This window comes from Pipistrellus kuhlii, unplaced genomic scaffold, assembly GCF_014108245.1.
Source record: "Pipistrellus kuhlii isolate mPipKuh1 unplaced genomic scaffold, mPipKuh1.p scaffold_m20_p_10, whole genome shotgun sequence".
NCBI classification, from domain to species: Eukaryota; Metazoa; Chordata; class Mammalia; order Chiroptera; family Vespertilionidae; genus Pipistrellus; species Pipistrellus kuhlii.
In genome coordinates this window covers 45,494,368-45,517,321 of record NW_023425405.1, presented here as the reverse complement: position 1 = coordinate 45,517,321, position 22,954 = coordinate 45,494,368, and the positions used below count along the sequence as shown (strand labels likewise).

Sequence of the window (22,954 nt, the reverse complement as noted above, 5' to 3'; positions counted from 1 at the left end):
CAAGGTACATGCCATTGCCCTGAATCAAACCTGGGTCCTTTCAGTCCCCAGTCCTACGCTCTCTCTGCTAAGCCAAACCAGTTTCAGCAAGACAAATACTGTTTTAAGTGACTTCCCATTAGAAGAGCAAAGCTATCGGTTTTTCATGACATTTATGAATTTCTTATATCAATAGTTTAACCTCAGGTGCATATTTATTGCATATTCACTGATATCAAATATGTCAGTAATCATGTAGCAACTACTGAGCCAAGCACTGTGCTAACCATAAGGGTTCAATGGTTGGCTTATAAACTAACACAATCCCTATCTTATAATAAAGGGGAGTTCAAATTAAAGAGTGAACAAGTACTTTAGTAAAATTAAAAATGGTAACCTGGGGAAAAGAAAACAAAAAAAAAAAAAAAACAAAAAGAGGCTGCTGACATAGAAAATGCTAAGGGAGTTTTTGAAGGAAGGAGCCACTCTAGAAAGATTGGGTAAGGAAGACACCTACAGAGATATATTGTACACAGAGTTGTTCATCTACCAATAAGGCAGCCCCAGAAAAAGGAGAAAGCAATGCCTTCTCCGGTGTGATGTCTTAACTCAAACAATGGGCAATCCCAGTTGCAGGTGATATCGTTCTACCTAGAAATTACTTCAAGGGTAGTTTCTATACTCTGAGGTTTATGCTACATTATACGCTTTCCGCTTAATACTTAGCCTCATTTTTTCAACAGATGTGTTTTAGATATTAAAAATTACAAATGCATTTGTTTTAGATATTAAAAATTACAAAATCTCTCTCGATGTTTCTAGCTCTCTACCCCTCTCCTTCCTCTCTACTTACTGAGTAATAAGTAATATTACTCAAGACTAAAGGAAATACATCCTATATAATAAAGAGCTAATATGCTAATTAGACTAGATGGGGGAATGATCTTCCGGAATAACTCTCCAGAATGAGTGGTAGGCAGGGTGGGCCACGGAAGTAGCCAGGGCTGTGTGGTCCTACTCTTGCATGAATTTCATGCATCCGGCCTCTAGTCTGATAATGTTTTCCTTAATTTAGGTAACTGTCAACACTAACTTTATTCAGAAAGAAACAAACTTGTTAAAAAGGAGGACACAATAACACACACATGCACAAAACCTGCCTTTGATAATCTCTCTATACTGGCACGGCCGTTCTTAAATGCAATTATTGCTCTCAGCTATCCAGTAACTCTGGCATAAAGTAATATATTTGATTTTATTAATAAGGTATAGTTCCTGTTCCAACATTAAAAATCATTTGGCAACTGTTGAAAGTGTCAAAATATCTGTAATAAAACTTTTAGAAAAGTTTTAAAAGTTTCATTATAGATATGTTAGAAGCAGTGCATTTGTTAAATAGTATTAAGTAATTTTACATATCTGGCCCAGCCACTGTGGCTCAGTGGTTGAGCATCGACCTGTGCACCAGGAGGTCATGTGTGACACCCAGTCAGGGGACATGCCAGGGTTGCAAGCTCAACCCCTAGTCAGAGCATGCAGGAGGCAGCTAATCAGTGATTCTCTCTCATCACTCTCTCTTCCTTTTTGAAATAAAAACACATTAAAAAATTTACACATCTTAATGCTCTTATCATCATATGTTTGAAGATTCATTCTAAAGGCTTTATTCTTGCCTTTTAAAGAAGCCACAGAGAGATAAGAGAGAAGGCAATGAATCATTTTCAGTCAATAATTTTCCCTACCATCTGTTGAGATATTGAAAATTTTCACTATTATCATATAAAACACATACACAGAGTCAGCCACTTGTGATTTGTTTTAAAATCGTATAGGGTATAGAGTATATCTCACTACTTTGGATGTGATAGAACATTAGGACAGACTTTGCCAATCTTTTTATTTAATTTAAAAAATAATGTATCTATTGTCAGATGATTATAATTTTATGACTAATCACTCTTAATTTTGAAAATTACTCCCCTTTTATCATATGCTTTTCTCCACTTGTTCTCATCCATTTACTAGTTGTTTTGAAATGCCCCCATTTTATTAATTTTGACTGTCTTTCATTTTTTAATTCTGAGAATTAAGCTAAGAATCAGAGAACAATTTTTTAACTGGCAAGACAAGCTTAAATGTGTGATACTAACCAACCCCTTTGCCAGTCTACAGAAGAGCCACTATCTTAATTTTGCTGGGCCTGGAGATTATCTTTCAGCTTTGCGTCTGGTTTTACTTTTCTTTCTTCATTTGTTTGGACTCTCTGAGAGAGTTCATTTTCCTTTTGGCACAATTTTAAGGATGTCTCGTACACATGGGTGAACCCTAAGGAATGGCATTGCTGCAGGTAAAGATTAGGAAGCGAATTGACTTTAATTTGAAACAGCTGTGCGAGGAGATTAGCATGGATTTGGTTTTAAAGCTGCACCTATCTGTAATCCCCAAGAGGAATACAGAAAGAACCCAAACATTCTGTTCTAACGCTCAAACTTTTGGCCTCATTAAATTGTGCTATGTATCTGTAGCATCATTCATCAGTTCCCCGGATGCACCTCATCACACCTACCTGGCTGCTCTGAGTGATTTCTGATGTCAACTGGATGAAAAATGATTGTAAATGAAGCATTTAGCAGCCACATTAATGCCAAGCAAGAGGCTTGGGAGAAAAGTAGCATTCAAAGAGTAGTTTTCTGATTTTTTCTAAAGCTAATAAAACTTTCTTCATGACTATAATTTTGGTATTTTTAAGCTACAAATGATTTTTTTTTAAAAAGCATACTTTAAACAAAGTTATAATCAAATATAGACTTTTTATGAGTATTGAAAATGTATATCTATCTAAATCTATCAAATTTCATTTGTACACATTGGGCATTTGAAAGATCATATGGCTAGTGAAATTCTGAGTTGATAAATGTACTATGTAACAAATATTAATTGAGCAGGTATGGAATTAGTCTATCATACATATTCTTAAATGACAAAGAGAACCAAAACCAGTTTGGCTCAGTGGATAGAGCGTCGGCCTGCGGACTGAAGGCTCCCAGGTTCAATTCCGGTCAAGGGCATGTACATTGGCTGTGAGCACATCCCCTTTGAGGGGTGTGCAGGAGGCAGCTGGTTGATGTCTCTCTCATCAATGTTTCTAGCTCTCTATCCCTCTCCTTCCTCTCTGTAAAAAATCGATAAAATATATTTTATTAAAAAAAAATGACAAAGAGAGACAACTATCTTCCACATCAGAGTCTGTGGGCTGCAAATGCGTCAGACAGGGTTGGTAGGTGCATGGAAGATTGGGAAGTTTGAATGAGGAGAGGAAGTCAGAAAAGATTATTCAATTCATCTACAACCATCTGAAGCTATAGGTGAAGATGATTAAAAAAAATCTTTCTTATACACCTTATACAGATACATTCTATTTTTAACATATATATCTATGTGCTATATGCACATATATGTCCTTGACATAAACAATTAAATATGTAAATACTATCTGAACAAAATGCAAAAACATTCAAAAGTAGAACTGAATTAAGAGTGTTTGTTGGTCATCATCTATTTTCACTTAGGAGTTACAGAACATGGTAATACCAGGAGAGTAATATGTGTTTAATGAAGTTTTCTCATGTTAGGGGGAAAAAATGAACTTCAAGAACATCTTAATTTTTAGGTTAAATGAAAATAAAAGTTATTTAAAAATCATATAAACTAAGGGCTAACTACTGAATTTTCAAAGTTGCTTTGGTATTAACAAAAGATGTGTGTTTTAAGAGAATGAAATGTCCTTAAAGCACAATAGACAATATATTGTATTAACAGAAATTCAGCAGTATTGCATATGAGAGTTTCATTAGTTTTACAAAAGTAAATGTTATGTGAATCATTTAATATGAGATGTAGCATGTCACAAAATGCCTTTGTTTAAAAAACTGAGCTTGGCTAAAAATAGGCATGGCTCAGAAGTTGAGCATTGACCTATGAACCAGGAGGTCATGGTTTGATTCCTGGTCAGGACACATACCTAAATTGAGGGTTCAATCCCTGGTCCAGGTACCTTTGGGGGGAAACTGATTAATGTTTTTCTCTCAATTGATGTTTCTCTCTTTCTCTCTCCTTCTCTCCCTCACCTCCACTCTCTCTAAAAACCAATAAAAAAACATATCCTCAGGTGAAGATTTAAAAAAAAAGGTTATAAAATTGCACTCACTTTTCTGTCTTTGTTGTATTTGGCAAAGATCTCCTGGGCTCTCTCCTCTCCTCCATCCGTGAACAGCATGATGATCTTATTGCAGTTAGCTCTGGAAACGTTGTACTGTAAAAAATACATGTATGTCATTCATAATCAAAGGCAGAAATATAAAGCACAGGAAAGAGCGTGAAGAGGATGCAAGTAATGAGGACATTGTATGCCCAGTATGTTTATTCTAAGATCTGGTTCCTGGATCAGCCCAGGCCCATCCCCTTACAGAGCCTTCCCTTCAGCCCCCACCCCTGCCCCAGACCTCCGAGACCCCAACTTCCTTCAGGTCTCTGATTAAATGTCACCTTATCAATGAGAACTTTCCCCAAAGCTACCCGAGGCTGTATCTTCTTCACAGCATTCTATACTAATATTTATAGCAGATATTTTATTTGCTTGCCCATTGTTGGCTTTGTATAATGTAAGGACCATAAGGGCAGAAGTCCTGTCTGTTTTTGCTCAGTGTCTTTTTTCTTTGCTTAGATAAATGCCTAGAACACAATAATTTTCCAGTGATTAATTCATAGATTTTAAATTAATTAATAGTTATGTTGTCATTTCTCTCCCCCTATAATTTAAACCAGAAACAAACAATATTAATAAAAATTGTTCATACCTTTTCACATATACTTTTAAGCTATTTACAAATATTTTCCCTCCCTTTCCTCCTTCATCCTACTTTATTTTATTAACTTTACATTTCTGAAATTATAAACTCCCAGTTAATCCCTAACACCAATACTCTTTCATATCTTTGTAAATGTTCATACCTATTCTCAGAATAGCCTCTGCTATTTTCTCTCAACCTGCCACACATATTCTAATCCTGAAAGACTCAATTCCTAGTGTAAATCACTTGAACTTTAAGGTCCCAAAAGAGACAAATTTAGGAGAACAATGGATTAGCACCAAAAGACCCCTCTGATGAATTTAATTTAGAAATAAGGGCTTCTTTGAAGTTTGCAAAGATAATGGCAGCCTTTTTACTGTTGCAAAGTGTGTTTCTGTGTTAAGTGCTTAATTTAAAATTAATTTATGAATGCTCACCTTCTTTCAAAATGCCAACGCCCTAGCCAGCCTAGTGCTATCAATAGAGATACACCTTATTTGTAATTTTAACTTTCTGATAGCCATGTTAAAGAAAGTAAGAATATCTGAAATTAATTCTAACAATATATTTTATTTAACTTGGTCATCCAAAATATTATCAATTAAGTATGAGATCAATATAAAAATTCTTCAGATAACATATACTTTTTCTTTCATAATAGGTCTTCAAATCTCAGTTCAGACCAGGCATATCCCAAATGTTCAACAGCATATATGATTGTGGTCACCATACTGGACAGCACATTAAAATGGCCCTTAAATTACACACACACACACACACACACACACACACACACACACACATATCCTAAAGTTATCCAGGAGATAATTAAGCTATTGGAGGACCATGCTCTATCTTATTTTAAAAAAAGATATACCCCATTTCCTGTTGGACCAGCTAAGAAAAACAACATTTTGCTTTATTGATGAAAAAATCCTGTTTCATATAATCTCACCCCATTGAATAGGCATTAGAAGATTGTCAATTAAAGCTTTCATCCAAGCATTGTGAAAACACAAGAATTAACTAATACAATTTGTCCCATTCAAACGTGATTCTTTTCTTTGAGTATAACTGTCTAAAAATTTCACTATACAAAAAATTACATATTTTATTATCAAAATACTCTGTGAAAGGTGTCGAAATCCCTTAACTAAAATTATTTTCCCTAATGATTTGTCTTTTTGATCTGCATATTAAAAATGGGCAAAATAAATATATATTTAAAAAATTGTCTCATAAAATTGATAAGTAAAATTTTTATCACAGGACTTAGTTTCCTTAAACTTGTAGAGGTATTTTATTACTAAATGCAAACATCACACTGGGTCGTGCTGATCATTTGTATATTGGTACAAATAAATAATAACCTTCCCCAAGAGAGAGAAATTAGGACACACAAAAAATGGAAATAAAATGTTTTGTTTTCGACATGATTTTTCCTAGAAGCAGCCTTCTCAGGACTTTTGATAAAGCAAAATACATCGTAGGAACTTTTCAGTGGATTTGCAATTACCTAAAGAATCACACAGTCATACAGTCACACAGCTATACCTGACTGGCTTGTAATGAATCAAATAAAATAAAGAACATGACTATTTCAATAAGTTGATTTGCTTTAATATATTATTTCATAACCTTCTTTGCTATATCCCTGCATGGTCAGGACACAGAGCAGCATCTATTACATATGCACTCAATAAAAATGTTTTGAAAATTGCATCTCCATGTATTTGGTGATATCTTATAAAATGCTACCTGAAGAATAATTCAAATCTTAATTTAAAGCTTTCTATGAGGAAAATTACATGTCTAATTCTATTTGATGCCTGCTTCAGTGATCTCAAAGGTAAACCTTACAAGGATTTACTGAAAAACAGAGAGTGGCATTACATGATAATAAGAGGACTAGGAGGGTTTGAAATAACAAAATGTGCTTCAACTGTGAATAAGGCAGGCTGTGACATTTAGGGAAATTACTTTAAAATGAAGAAGTGCAATACCTAAGGGACATGTGGAAAGCAGAACATTTGAGATTTATTCCAGGAATAACTGAGACATATTAAAACTCCTTTACAATGGTGGTGCAGGCAGCACCAGAGGCCAAGAGAAGTTAAGTTATATTTTATCAGCAACAAGCAATGAGTCTGGGAATTAATGTGGCGCCTCTAATGAGACTGCCTCTGAAATTGTACATTAGGCTGGAGACACCTTAGCATTTCACAAGTGAAACCTGAATAAGGGGGAAGGAAGCCAGCTTAATGAACAACGCTGAGAAGAATAATGAACCTGCCAATCCCAAAAACCTGATTACTGACTCAAGAGATAAATAATGATTAGTTTTAAAAATTATATTCCTTTTCTACAGAAAGGATATATCTGGATCTAATGGCCAATTATATTTGAATTTTGAAGTTTTCAGTTTTCATATTTTTGTTAGTGAACATACATCATTTAACAAGCATGCGCTTTTACCAAATAGAACTTCCCTTCAAACTGCAGGGCTGATCTGCTTTGCCTTTCCATCTCCTCCCTTGCTTATCTAACAGTCAACATAACAAACTGAGCTCTTTCTACCCTCATCTTCCCTCTATCTAGATTCCTGTGCCATTATCTATTTAGTAATCTCCTTAAAAGAACTTAGAGTCACCCAAATCCCTCCTGCCACTCACCAACCTTTTTCCCTAGTCCAGTTACCCTGTCACTCCTATTCCAACACCAGGATTTCTACCATAGCTTAACCCCAAACACTAGTTAGAGCATGTCATTTCCATAGCATTGCCATTTTGTTGGCTCCTAAACACGTCATTAACTGACAATTCATGGTCTTTCCATTTCCATCCTGCTCCTATATTGCTATGCCCCAGCCATGGCCAAACAGCCTGCAATCCCCGCAAGGTTCCATGTAAATCTGGCAATTGTCCATGCAGTTCTTTTTATCTTAAATGATTTACCCTCTATTGGCTACCTACCCAGATTCTACTCACTGCTCAAAAATCCTGTTTTCAAGGGAAGGCCACACCTTCCCGATGCCCTGTGGGTAAACTGAATTCCTCCTCCATGCTGTTCCAGAAGCATACTCGGAATGCCCCATGATGGCCCTAACTCTTTGAACTGGGTTAATGGTTTAGTGTATGCTGGAGCTTCTCAAGAATAGATGGTCTGGATTATTTCTGTAATTCCAGCTCTGGTGCTGTGACAGGAAATTGTGCGACACTCACAAATATTGGCTTGAATGAACCAAATGGATGGACCAACTGATCAGACATCTCAAAAACTGTTTAGAAGATTCACTTAGGGTACAACAAAGTCAAATTTGAAGAAAAGACCACCTGTAAGGGCTTTTCTGATTCAGCAAATAACATTAGGAATTACGTGCTGATTCTGTACCAGCCATGTTACTAGTCATTATTATAGTAATCATGATCTTAACTCCAACACCAGCCCAACAGCTTACAGTACACCAGGATTACTGTGTGTCAGGTACTGTAAACAACCCTGTCCACAACCGTCTGATGTACATGTGATGGTGACCTCCACTGTATAAGTGGAAAAAAACCAAGGCACAGGAGAACGGTTAGGTCCTCTCTCTCAAACAGGGTGAAAACACAGTCTCTTGAGAGATACATAACTGCATGTGAAAAATACAACTCCTGCTCTCAACTGGTTCAGAATGAAAAGGATGGCACGGCCATTTGAAAATACAGTCCACGGTGTCAGGGAGTAGGCAGCCAGTGTTCAATAGTCTCATTGCATACATGGATGGGTGGTGATTAGTTCAGGGGAATCTTCCCTGAGGAATTCCTGCTTGGGACTTATTTTCCCTCTCAATGTACTGCCTACCATTTTGACTTTTCTGTACACTTAGGAACAATTCAAATACCCAAAGTAGATGTTTAAAACTAAAATATTTCCACTAACTATTTGATGATTAAAAGAACAAATTTCCAAAAAATGTAGCAATTGATAGAAGGAAAAATAAATGATATTCTAATTATGCCAATTAAGTTTTAAGTGCTTATGCAAAATTAAATGACCTTATTAATATGTTTTTAAACCTATTCTGAAAATATGATAGAAGATAACAAAGGACAAGAAAATATTCATTTTGTATACCTTTTGAATTTGGATTTAGAAAAAAATAAAAGTAGTTCAAAGATTTCTACTGCCTGGACACATCCGCTTTCTAAACAAATGAAAAAGAGCACTAGGTAGCTTTAACTCTCAGGATATTGACATTCAGCAACTGCAGTGCAATAATGAAAGAGAAAAGGGGTTGGTATTGCTACTTACATTAAGCAGCTGTTCAAAAGCAAAGCTAAAGCCCTTCTTATAATCTGTAATCCCTTTCGCTGTGATATTATTCACGGCATCTTTCAGTACTTTCTTGTTTCTTACATTTGCTTGTACAAGGTGCTGAAAACAGCTTACATCCTGGGCGTTGCTGTTAAACTGAAAAAGATAAAATAGTGAACATATAAATGAACTTTAAAGCAACCATGTAATTTTCTTTGAATTTGTTGTTTGTACTTCTCAATCCCAGGGGATTACTTTCTCTTAAAAAAGAAAAAAAAAGAAAAAAGGTAGAATAGATTGGTAACAAAGGTATACCAAAGATCAAGTAGTAATTTTCACCTAAGCTATGAAGTTATATTGGAACTCTGAGCCTGTCACTTACCTCCCGAAGCCTGGTTTCCTTGATTATAAATTTGGGATTTTATTTATATACAATCCTTTCCAGCTCTCAAATTTTATGAGCATTCTGACAGGACAGGACAGGACAGGACAGGACAGGACAGGACAGGACAGGACAGGAAAGGACAGGACAGGAAAGGACAGGAAAGGAAAGGAAAGGACAGGAAAGGAAAGGACAGGACAGGAAAGGAAAGGAAAGGACAGGACAGGACAGGACAGGACAGGACAGGACAGGACAGGACAGGACAGGACAGGACAGGACAGGACAGGAAAGGAAAGGAAAGGAAAGGAAAGGAAAGGAAAGGAAAGAAAAGAAAAGGAAAGGAAAGGAAAGGAAAGGAAAGGAAAGGAAAGAAAAGAAAAGAAAAGAAAAGAAAAGAAAAGAAGGAAGGAAGAAAGGAAAGAAGAGAACCCCAATATATAATGAAATGTCTTCAGAATCCAGAAATGAAATGATGATGCCTTTGCAGGATAAGGGAGAAACTGAGTATTTTACTTGTGCTCTTAAGGAAAAGCTAGATGGAAAAATAGTACACTGAGTTACAGGAAGAGAGGTTTAATCACTTTGAAATTTGAGAGTCGAGTCTTCCTATGGGGATTAAAACAGGAAATCTGAAAGTGACAAGAACACCTGGTAGGTTTTTAGAACTATCACTATTGAGGTTCTCTGCAGAATTCAGTGAAATCTGGAGGCAAGCGAACACTGCTGAGAATTACTGCTGGAAGGGATGTGTCCCTGGTCAACAAAGAGGCAGTAAGAGTAGAGATGAACACCAACCATACGTGCCCCAAACTGAAAAGGTAAGAATCATCACCAATTCCACCAAGCACTATAAAAGGTATTCACGTAATTCATTGGATATTTCCCAAAAAGAACAATAGGAGTAACTGCAGTAAGATCCAGAATACTGAGAGAAGTAGGATCGTCCTGTCATTTATTAACTCTGCTATTTGTGTAAGTCCTTCATACTCATCTCAGTATTCTGGATCTACTGCAGTTACTCCTATTGTTCTTTTCTTTTTGGAAAATATCCAATTATGTGAATTCCTTTCATAGTGCTTGGTGGAATTGGTGATCATGATTACCTTTTCGATTTGGGGCACGTATGGTTGGTGCTTACTGCCTTTTTTTTGTGGTCTGTTGAATGCTTGTAGATTCTGACATGGGCATCTGGGTGGCTGGAGAGCTGGAGGAGCAGCTAGAGGACTTACAGGGAAAGGAAACAGAGTGAGCTTTCAATACAAGGGAGATATGCAAATGGAGATGTCAATAAATCAGAACATTTAAAAGAAGTTCTGGTTAAAGTTAAAAAAACAAACAAAAAACAACTTCAGCATAGAAATTGGGTTTAAAACCATATAAATTAAAAGTAGGGGAAGAGCCCTTGAGAAAACTGAGTAAGAGTTATGTTCCCATGGAGACAAGAAAGAAATGAGAGGGTTGGACTGCCTTAGATGATGAGAGAGAGAAAGAGTCAAGAAGATGACATTGCAGCTCCAGACAGAGAAGATGAGGCGGAACAGGCTGTACAGGCTGAGCTCAGTGGAGTGCGCTGCAGAACTATAGGAGGTGAAGCATGTACAGAGGATCACCTTCAAAGAGCCCTGGGTGGGAAGCAGAGAAGCAAGAGAGGGAAGTGCCTGTAAGCATAACTCTGGGGTCAAGGAAGGGCTTCTTTAAAATGAAGGTTCAATAGAGCAAGAGAGGATCGATAGTAAAGAGAAAAGGGAGAAAAAGATGTAGAAAATTAGGGTGTCCCAAAAAATGTATACACATTTTGAATTATTATAAAGGCAATGCTTATTAAACTATATTTCATTTTCAAAATGTAACAGAATCAGCTGTTAAAATGTGTATACATTTCTTTGGAACATGCTGTAGAAAAATATAAAAAAAATAAAAGTTCTTGTGAAGGTGGGGAAAGAGGGAATACAGCTGGCAGCTATAGCAATGATCCTTCAGGAAAATGTGTGTTGACTACCTGTTCTAGGAAAGAAGAGTGAGGGCCGAGCACAGATAATGGGGATGTGTAGGTTGGGTGTTAAACAGATGACAGTTTTTGTCCCCAGTGAACAATGAGGCAAGGTCATCAGGGTGAAGTAAGAGGAGAGATGGTTTGGAGGAAGTAGATATTAATAACAAGTAAAATGTCCTACACAGGTACTTTAAGTTCTTACCTTAACAGTGAACACTACTTTCAGGTTCATCATATATATGAGAATAAACTTCCAGTATATTTTACTGTTGTCTATAAATTTGAATGTTTTAACTCCCACTGCCTCGTTCATTACTTTCCAGTCTTTGATAATATGGCGCAATTTTAATCTACATGTTTTATTTTGACAATAAAAGAATGGGAGGCTGTGGCTGGTGTGGCTCAGTTGGTTGAAGCGCCATCCCTTGTACCAAAGGTGGCAGCTCGATTCCCAGTCAGGGCACATTCTTAGGTTTTAGGTTTGAACCCCAATCAGGGATTGATCGATCAATTTTCTCTCACACATACATGTTTCTCTGAGTGTGTGTGTGTGTGTGTCCATTCTCCTAAAAGACCATTTTGAAAAAGTATATATTTTATTGATTTTTCACAGAGAGGAAGAGAGAGGGATAGAGAGCTAGAAACATTGATGAGAGAGAGTCACGGATCAGCTGCCTCTTGCACACCCCCTAGTGGGGATGTGCCCGCAACCAAGGTACATGCCCTTGACCAGAATCGAACCTGGGACCTTTCAGTCCGCAGGCCGAAGCTTTATCTACTGAGTCAAACCAGTCTCAGCCTAAAAGACCATTTAAAATATTTTTTTTAAATGAGAATTACCATGTTAGAAAGTAAAAAAATTTGCCAATATATTAATAGCAAAATATTTAACTGTAGAAAATTATTAGGTATAGTTATAGGAAATGTTATTAACTGATTTAGTTAAACTAGACACCATAAAATTATGTTATGTAGAAAATGAGTATTGAATAATGTATAGACCTGAGTCTTCTGATTGACCTTGACCTGCTTTTAAACAGGAAAGTGAAACATCTCATTAAATCACTTTAACACAAACTGATTAAATGTAAATTTAATTCATTAAATATAAATTCAGTGGTGTACATCAGAAAGACTACAATTATATTCATAATAAAACTCATAAATAATGCAAGAAAGAACTTACCACATTTAAGTCCATATAGCAATTCTTATTCTCCCAAGGAAAGGGACAATACATTTAAAAGTCTATCTTAGGTAAGTACACATTTCATAGACATCTGATATTCATCTACTTTTAGAATAGAAAAATAAACCAGGTTTATTTTCATGAACTAAAATAGTAGTCTTCAGTAACACATGCCTAGATTTTATTTTATGAATCACATGTTTAATATATAAACCACATGTATATTAAAAACTGTTAAGGCAAAAGTTTAATAACATAACTGTGTAAAACTTTGAAATAGTATATGGTGAGTGAAAATAGATTTAATGAGCCCTGCTTTTATCATCTATAAATAAAATACTTCTTGCCCTAACCGGTTTGGCTCAGTGGATAGAGCGTCGGCCTGGGGACTGAAGGGTACTTGGTTCTATTCCGGACAAGGACATGTACCTTGGTTGCAAGCACATCCCCAGTAGGGGGCATACAGGAGGCAGCTGATGGATGTTTCTCATCCATGTTTTTAACTCTATCTTTCTCTCTGTGAAAAATCAATAAAAAATATAATAATAATAAAAAATACTTCTTTAAAGATGCATCTTTAACCCAACAGAGTCAGATTCAAGCTAACATCACACTGATTCCTTCCCTGACCTCCCCCAAATCCAAGCAGGTAGGTTCCTTTTGGAATTGTTGAGCAAAATCTCCGTGAGCATCTGAAACAGGGAAAGCGTGGGGGGTAATGTGAGCATCTGCCTAGAAACCATGAGGGACTTTGCATCTGTGCTCTGGCACTTGGACATTCATTTCTCTTTCACGTATCCTCTTCCTTCTGCCTACAGCCCTCCGCCTCTCCTCTACACTTGGTTATCCCACTTACCTCCACATTGTTTCCTGAGCAAAGGCTTTCATGCCTTTCCCTGACTGGGACAAGTCATGCCATAATAAGCTTTCTTAGGCCTAGATTCATATTTTTTATAAGAACATATCTTAGTTATCATTTCATATTTCTTTGCATGGCATCTTGAATGACTCTTCCACATGGCCAAAGAAAATGGTCATCCTACATTGCATCCTCAATGTTTGATATATAATAGGTATACTATAAATATTTACTAAATATAGGAAGTGAATTTAAGAAAATTAGAAGATGGTCCAAAATGCTGATCAATAATCAAGATATAAACTTATTAGTGTAGTGACTATATTTTTACCTGTGTAATATGTGTTTATATTTCTCTATCACAAACATAAGTAGTCTTTCCAAACAGACACTATTAAAATAGTCAAATGAAAATGAGTATAAAACACCTAGCATAAAGTAGATGCCAGCATACAGATGCTAAATCAATTATAACTCTATCCTTTAAAAAAAATTTAGTAAAAACATTAGTATAATCAATAGCAAAATCAGAAAGGATTCCTAGATGCATGAGATTGAGATAAACGATACCAGCTTATTGAACTTTCAATAAAGTTCACTAACAGGATGTTGCAAGGGTCCCTCAAACATTAGTTTAATATTTAAAGACATTCTCTGAGATAATCATGATGAGTAAATTTCAAAGAACATTCCTATTAAATACCACAGTCAAGTACACACATCAAAAAATAAAAGATACTTTAGGTCCAAAGCAAACTCTTAAGTTCTCAAACGAGGTATCCTAAACTCTTGGTTTTGTGAGGGCTGTATCTATTTATGTTCTATGTCCTCTACTAAATAAGAAACCATTCTAAAAAATATTCCTGGAGCAGCTCTGTTGCCCACTGGATTAATCTGGGATACAAACCATAAAATGCTGGCCTTGATATACACCAACAGCCAGAGAACATCAAGGTCCTGGAAAGTAACTGTGTCCAGGAGTGGCATCTGTAATACACCTTCGTGGAACACCAAGTTTCCCTGTGAAAGGTTGGTGGGATCACAGTTTACCTTAAAACATTAAGAACTAAAAGTAAAACCCCAAAGGGGATTTCTTCCACTTAGAACAGCAGAGAAAGAGAAGTGGCCTATTTAATATGTGTCTGATCACTCAGCTTTCTTTAATTCCCACTCCTTTACCTCATCATGGATTCTAAACTCCTATAAAGTCAGAACTACTTTAGGGTACTTTGTCGTAAAGCATTCTCCAATTGGAAAACTGAACACCATTTATAATTCCTTGATTTTTAAAAACTTGTTCTATATATAAATTTTTCCTTAGAACATGTTCTAATGATCTTTTATCTCTCTCTCTCTCTCTCTCTCTCTCTCTCTCTCTCTCTCTCTCTCTCTCTCTCTTTTGCATGTAAAAGAAATAGAGGAAAAGTGTGGACTCAAGCTGTGCAGTTGATATCAGCAAAAACGAGAACTCAAATCTAGACTGGCCTACTTTGGAACATGGGTATGGGTATGTTTAAGAATTATACAATATGAGTAAACTTCTTTACATAATTTAAATTAGATAGCATAATTAATTTAAATGAATTACTAAATTATATATTGTAAACAATGCAATTTTGCATATTAAGTAAACACAATTACCAAATTATGGTAACAGAAGCTATCCATATTTTGGACACCAGAGGGCAATGCAGGAAAAAAATAAAAGTGAACACAAACTGTGATCTTGAAAATATTAGTTAACTTTTATTCCTATTAAAAATACAGTTTAGTTATGTTGATTTTTCTATTTTTAATAGGATGTTTGTAAACTAGAAAATATAATAAAATTGTTATAAAATCCAAAGAAAAGAGCTGATAACACTTATTCATATACATGCATTCATATTCCCAGTTAAGAATCACTTTAAGGTTCTTTATCTATTGCCAAATTACTTTCCAGAAATACTGAATCAATATACAATAATATGCATAAAAATCTTACTTCACCTTCATAAGCACTTAATACTTTAATTGCTAAATTATATTAAAGAGGATAATTCAACATTTAATTACTTAAATTTCCTTGATGGCTAAGAAGTAAAATTTTTCTCATGGATTAATTTTCATATAATCTATTAAAATATAAGTCCTATTTTTCACTTTGTTAATTAGCTTTTAACTTTTACCCATTTATTATGAATTCTTAAAGTAATTCTATGCTTAGAAAACCATAAACCAATCAGGAAAATATTCATTTATGGTCTTTACTCGTATTTGATGTTTTTGGTTACTTATTTTACATTTCAGTATTTAGTCATGTTGAAGTTTATTTCCCCCAAAAGTATGAGGTGACAATTACATTTAGCTGTGTGTTTTCTCAAATAACCAATTTTCCTTTTTTTTTTTTTTGAATAATTATGGGTCTATGATCCATTCTTTTATAATCAATTCAAATTTAGATACATTTCTAGTATTTTTAGTCCTTTTACTCTTTCCATCATTTCACCAACTTATTTGTAATATTAATAAAAATATTAGCCAAAATATACTGAGGATAACAACTGAGCCAAGCTAAGCATTTTATGTGTATTAATTCAACTGACCTTCACCAAGCTTAATGTTTTATTTTTAATATGATTTTCATTATAAAGTTGAGAAAATGAGGCTTAGAATGAGGCAGAAACAGAGTCAGAGCTCTACTTATAACTCAAGCACCTGACACACTCTTATCTACGGTGTCTAATCATTTTCAATATATACCAGAAGAGCAAGCTGCCATACCTTGTCACTTTTTGCTCAGTTGTCTTCCTATTGAACTTTGGAACTTTTTTTTGTAAAATTAAAATTGCATTTACCAATCAACTTGAAAAAAACTGACATATTCACACGAGTCAGCTTTTCAATCCAGAAAGAATTATTAATTTCACATTTATAACTGTATTTCCATTTCAACTATTCTACATATATCTCATATATTCTTTCCTTTTTTTAAAAAAAATGCAGATCCTAAATATATTATTAAAAGTACTACTACGGCCCTAGCCTGTTTGGCTTGTTGGACTGAAGGATCCCAAGTTTGATTCAGGTCAAGGGCACATTCCAGGGTTGTGGTCTCAATCCCCAGTCAGGGATATGAGGGAGGCAACCAATCAGTGATTTTCTCTCATCATTGATGTTTCCATCTCTCTCTCCCTCTTCTTCTCTGAAATCAATTAAAAAAATATAAATTTTTAAAAAGTACTACTAGGTAATTTGTGAGTTTTGCTAATGTTGTAAATTTGATTTTAATTCTATTATTAATCTCCATTCAGGGAAAACCAGAATATGGGGCCATCCATAGTTGGAGACAAAATGGAATGTCTTTGCTGTGGTTTCTTGGTTTTACTGCATAAAAAATAGAGTTTGATAAAAATAAAAATAAAAACTTTTCCACTTTTTAATTCAATTTAGGAAAAGCAGGACTAGTTCAGGTACTGCTAATAATAAGCATCAATAGTCACATTTTATTAAATTCTCTGTTCTGAGCTTTAGGTTCTTCCTTTCTGAAATCAAAGGGAAAGTTCCTCAAATTATAAAATCAGGTAATTAAATTTAATAATTTTTTTTAACTCTCACCAGAAGATATGTTTTTGTTTTTTTTTACAGAGACCAGAAGGGAGAGGAAGGATGAGGGGGAGGCAGTGAAGGAGAGAGAAAAGAGAGAAAAGGAGAGAGAAACATTAAGGTGAGAGAGAAACATGAATTGGTTGTCTCCTGTATGCTCCCCTGACTGGCGATGGAACCTGCAATCTAGGTATGTGTCCTGAGCAGGAATTGAACCCACCACCTTTTGGTGTACAGGACAATGCTCCAACCAACTGAGCCACACCGGCCAGAGCTAGATCTGATCATTTTAACTATCAGGAAAAAAAATTACATAAATAGGAATAATAAATCCTGTGTGTCAAAAGAAAGTGACAACTATTATAATAAAATAATAAAAATGTTGATAACATTACCAAGACAAAATTTCTGTTTGCCTATAATTGTGGTGGTCCATCAAAAATTTTAATGGCTTCATTTGAAAATAAATATTCCAATTAACTTAAATCATAACATACTCAAAATTCAGTCTATCGTAACTTTGTTGAAAGTGTAAATAAATTTCTGCATAAGTCCAAGTGACATTTTACTGTATTCTATTTGCATTTTGATACAGGTTATTAACATTACCAATAAGTTCCTTTAAACATGAAATATCACCTGGGATCAACAAAAAAATACTAACTAGATTTGAAGGAATTATATTCAATCTAATTCAGTTCTATTGGGACCAAAATATAAATTTGAAATATACACATCCAAAAATTTTGTACTTTTGATATGGTATAAGTTAATAACAATAATAGATACCTATCGGTAGACCAAAGGGTTAAACAGAAGAGATTTCATGAGGAGTGAAAAACATTTGGGGAATATATTTTGAAGGGTACAATAAACATGAATCATTTAACAAAATACTAGAAAAGTGAGGGAAAGCAAATGGCAATATTTGTATCTGAAATGTAGAAGAGAACGTAACATGTTAATTGTCACTATAACAAAGACATTATAATGGAATATATGACCAAGAATTTGCTGAAATGGGATTTTGCTATTCAAAAATTAAGGTTTAAGTCTATCTGTTTACTAATAACCACCTTATAATACTATCACTTTATATTTTAATTTCTCTTAAAGTTAAGCCTGCCAAATAATTAAATAGCAAATATGATAGTTTAATTTAATTAAAATAACTGTGAGTTACCTTAGGCTATAGGTCAGGTTAGCCCTAGCCAATCTCTTTGCCTTTACTTAAAATTAAATGAATAAATGCACTTTGAAAATTTTACCCAACATGTAATGACATACATCTGTGCTTACTGGTGCCGTGCAGTCTTTACCTAGTCCTTCAAGCCCCAGTAAATAAGTTGATAGCTTTTATTTTAAAAATAATAGCCCAGTTTTAGAAATATTCCCTCTGCCTCACCTTGAGTATTACTTTCTTATTTCTAAAACTCCAAATGCAACTAATTTTTAAGTACCAAAGCCATCTTTCTTGCACCTTATAATTAATGGAAAAATATTTACCATGCTTGTCCACACCTTCTTATAAACTTTCCTTATACTCCCAAAGTAATTAAGTTATCCTCTAGCAATCTTTTTTTTTTAACTAAATAACCTTGATTACTTGTCTTGTTATATAATCCCTAAATTCCTCCTTTATTTCAGTCTTTCCTTCACAGTCTTCAGTTTCTTCTCTGTGTAATTTAAAAGAAGATAACTTCTTAAAGCACCCATCTTTACATTTAAAAGTATGGAAAAGAGGGAATTTCAGGTTTTTTTAATGAGCTTAATTTTACTCCTTCTTCCTGTTTTATTTTTTTTTTTATTTCACCCTCCCAAAAATAAAAGGCTACAAAATAAAAATATCCATTGTATTAGTGATTCTATAAAATACCAAGATCTTAAAATCTAAATCATGAATAAGCATGATTAGTTACAACAAGGCCCAGACAGATGCCCGCTGGTCTCTGCAAAATGTGCCTCCCTCATGAGCCCCATTCTTTGGTTTTCCTGCCGCTGAGGAATCACCCGGGAGACTTCCTAACTGCAGACACTGGATCCTGAGATCAGGGGCAGAGTTTGAGATTCTGGTTTCTAGCCAGCTGCCAGGTGCTGCTCATGCTGCTTGGCCACAAGCCCCACTGTGAGGATCAAGGGTATAAACTACAATATTCTTCTTTGTTGACATGAATGAGATATGAATCAACATACAATTTTCCTGAAATCTAAATGGATGGCTATTTTATCAGATGTGAAATGGAATTACTCTCCCAGAATTCATTTGTCGCAAAACGGCAACGGCATGCCAAATAGCTTTTCTTTTACTCGAGCACTGGCAAAATGAGGGCCTGCTTTGGAAGGAAATAAAAATAACTTTTAAATTTAAACTGGGCAACAACTGACAACTGTGCTCATTATCATATGCAGAAAAGTTCCTAAAATGAGAAAACCACGAGGCATATTTTAGAAGGGAAAAAAAAAAAAAGTTCTAAGCTCATAGGAAAAGGAGCAATCCAAATCGTATCTCTCTCTTGCAACTGCAGATTTCAACAAACCCCAATGACATTAGTTGGTGTTAAACTGTCAGGTCAAGAACTGGAACAGGTGTGAGATTTCATCCTACTTTTAAGCAAAGGAGTTAGTCTTCTACCATGTCAGAGATGTCCCCCCAAAATATAAGTCCTCTGGTGAGAGACGAAAGGCAGTAAAAACCAGACTGAGACCTATTAGCACCCCAAACCCAATTCCCACAGGGGATAAGAGAAGGGCCAGAGCTCATCGCACTGGCCATTAAAAAGTTTCAGGCAAGAGATCCCACATGAGGAAGCCCCAGCCCATCATCCCCATCAAAGGGAGACCGCACCTTCCCTCCCCAGCAATGTGAACCTCTTCTGGGGGGAGAAGACAGCTCTCCCTTCACTTGCCTGGAATGTACACGAAGCTGAGCAGATTGGCTGTTAGTGCTTAGCCTGGAAAAAATGTGACAGATTCATGAAGAACTGTCTCCCAGCAGTTGTTAGAAACGTAGTAGAGGAATATGATGGTAATAATAACAACTGCCATAAATAAGCATTTTGCATGTAGTGCTCAACAGCTTTTTGACAAGTTAAATGTGATCTGTCCTTTTCAAGGAGGAAGGAACAGATCCATAAGCCTCACATAACAAGTATAAGGTCATGGAACTAGTCGTTCCAAAAGGTTATGCACAATCCCTATGCAATTCAATGAGTACGTCCAAGAGGCAGAATTGTCTGAGAAGAGTGGGAAGTAGGTCACTTAACAAGAGGTGAGCCTTTACTAATGTTGCCATCATGTCGAGATCATCCCTTCCCCAGCTCCTACATGGTGGTGGTTCCTCACTCAACATTTTGCACTACCATTTAGACATTGTCACTCCTAAAACTGTCCTTTACTGACCACAATTTAGGTATGACTGCAATCTAGGGAAAGTGGAGAGTTTACTTTAAAAACAAGTTTCTCAGCCCTGGCTGGTGGGTTCAGTTGGTTGGATCGTCATCCCATACACCAAAGGGTTGACTCCAGGTCAGGGCACATACGTAGGTTGGGACTTCAATTGCCGGAGGTCAGGGCCTGAATGGAAAACAACCCATTGACGTTTCTCTCTCACTCGCTCTCTTCCCCTTCATCTCTCTCTAAAATCAATGAAAACATATCCTTGGGTGAGGATTAAGAAAATGATCTCTTACAACTAATAGCAACGCTATTATAAGGAATTATATTTTGATTATTTCATTCTGATGACTAATCAAAGACAGCCAACATTTTTTTTTCAATGTGCATGAATTATAAAAGCTTTCTGGAAGAAAATGCACTCAAGGAACCTTAATACCATCTTGATATTTGCTGCTAATTCTTAAGTAAGGAGATATGTCATTTTATGGAATTATATGAGAACCTTGTTCAGTTGCTAACTTTTCACACATTGCCCATAATCAGCATACATTTTCCTTTCATTATCCACTAGCTCACAACTTTATTCCTAAAATGTCAAATTCCCTCACTTTCGTAAACAAATTCCACTCCCCTGTCAACATTTGAAATTTTGCCTGTAAAGCAGAACATGCTATAATTGAATTGCTGCTCCTATCATCTACTCCTTATACTTCTGTCAAAACATAACTGGATTAGTGGGAAAACAGCTAAATAATGCTTGCATCTGAGCTTTGCCTAACAGCAGGCTTCCTTTCTGTAACCAAAAAAACAGCACTGGAAAACAACAGTCACTAGGAAATGATGCAGCATTCATTCTGACATCTCCTACATGATTTACGCATAAAAATTACTGTTCCTAAACAAAAGAAACTTAGATATGGCAAATCTGGACTGAATTTACGACTTTCTATTTTGCGATGTCAAATATATTTTGTTAGCAACCATCACAATGGCTGTTTATGTTTAAATGAAATAAAAAGACTGTCTTTTCTAATCACTTTTCTTGAGAGCTACAGACTAAATGGTGAGGTAACACACGGGGTCAGACAAGCTAAGGTTTCTAAAAGTTCATCACAAGCAGAAAAACATCTGGACATGGAAGGTGGTGCCCAGATGTTATTATGGGCTGAATCCTGTCCCCTTGAAATTCATATATTGAAGTGCCAAACCCAGTATCTCAGAATGAAACAGGGTCTGAAGATAAGAACTTCAACCAGATGATTAAGTTAAGCTGGGGCAGTTCGTTTATAGGGACATGTATCCTTATAAAAAGAGGAAGAGACACCAGAAGTCTGCATACACTGAGAGGTGACTATGTGAAGAGGAAGCAAGAAGGTGGCTATTACAAGCCACGGAAAGAGAACTCAGGGGAAACAGACTGTACTGGCAGCTTGATCTTGAACTTCTGGCCCCCAGAACTATGAGGAAATTCATTTCTTTTCTTTTTTTAAACAATATCTTTTATTGATTTTTTTTACAGAGAGGAAGGGAGATAGTTAGAAACATCTAATGAGAGTCATTGATCAGCTGCCTCTTACATGCCCCCTACTGGGGATGTGCCCACAACCAAGATATATGCCCTTGACCAGAATCGAACCTAGACCCTTCAGTTTGCAGGCTGAAGCTCTATCCACTGAGCCAAACCGGTTTCAGCAGGAAATTCATTTCTGTAGTTTAAGCTATCCAGTCTGTGGCATTCTATATGGTAGCTCCAGAAAACATAGACAGATGAAAAGAAGTCTCAATAAGAGGTTTGAGGGGTTCTTTGTATAGCTGGACTCGTTAAACTATGAACTAGCTCCAATTTATTAACCAGAGAGTTATATCATCTATGGACATTTTTCAGGGGGTTTTCCTTCATTGATCCTGGGTCCTATTCTTCATAGATACCCTTAGCTGGGGATATTATGCTTAAAAGCACCTTAGGATTAATTATCTTCCTCTCAGTAAATACCTTTAATCTAGTTACCTGGAGCTCTGATTGACAAGGGATTATACCCCATTCTCCTGCCTTCCACCTCTTTCACTACCCAAGGTGCCCTCTCAGTTAAAGGGGAAAAATCTATGGCAGGCAACGTGCTTGAACTTCTTCCTGCCAGTGGTTTCAGAGGCAAAGCCATTCTCCTGCATTCCACACAAAATGACCTCACCACAAATTCCTCTTCCTTCGCGTTCAGCTCTAGGAATATATCCACTTCAAATGGGAAATTACATCCATCAATCATCAGCCAGGACATTTTTGCCTCACTTCTATGGATTAAAATGAGACATTGTACCATTTATTTTGTTCTATCTCACTTGTTTCAGAGTTCAGTACACTATGAACAGGGAGGTCTAAGATGGTTCTGGGGAAAGAAAACTCTAAAAGAAGCACATTCAAATATCT

At 35.8% G+C, this 22,954-nt stretch overlaps 1 protein-coding gene across 8 annotated transcripts in view; it reads right to left on the bottom strand.

Annotated features, from left to right (window-relative positions):
- CACNA2D1 (calcium voltage-gated channel auxiliary subunit alpha2delta 1) overlaps positions 1–22,954 on the bottom strand; it is a 337,271-nt gene that overhangs the window by 71,281 nt on the left and 243,036 nt on the right. For all 8 annotated transcript variants that reach the window (XM_036429577.2, XM_036429576.2, XM_036429578.2 and 5 more), the window contains exons 11-12: positions 9,123–9,281; positions 4,187–4,291 (exon numbers count right to left, since the gene is read on the bottom strand). In XM_036429577.2, the coding sequence (XP_036285470.1) occupies positions 4,187–4,291; positions 9,123–9,281 (264 nt within the window). The remainder of the gene's footprint in view (positions 1–4,186; positions 4,292–9,122; positions 9,282–22,954) is intronic.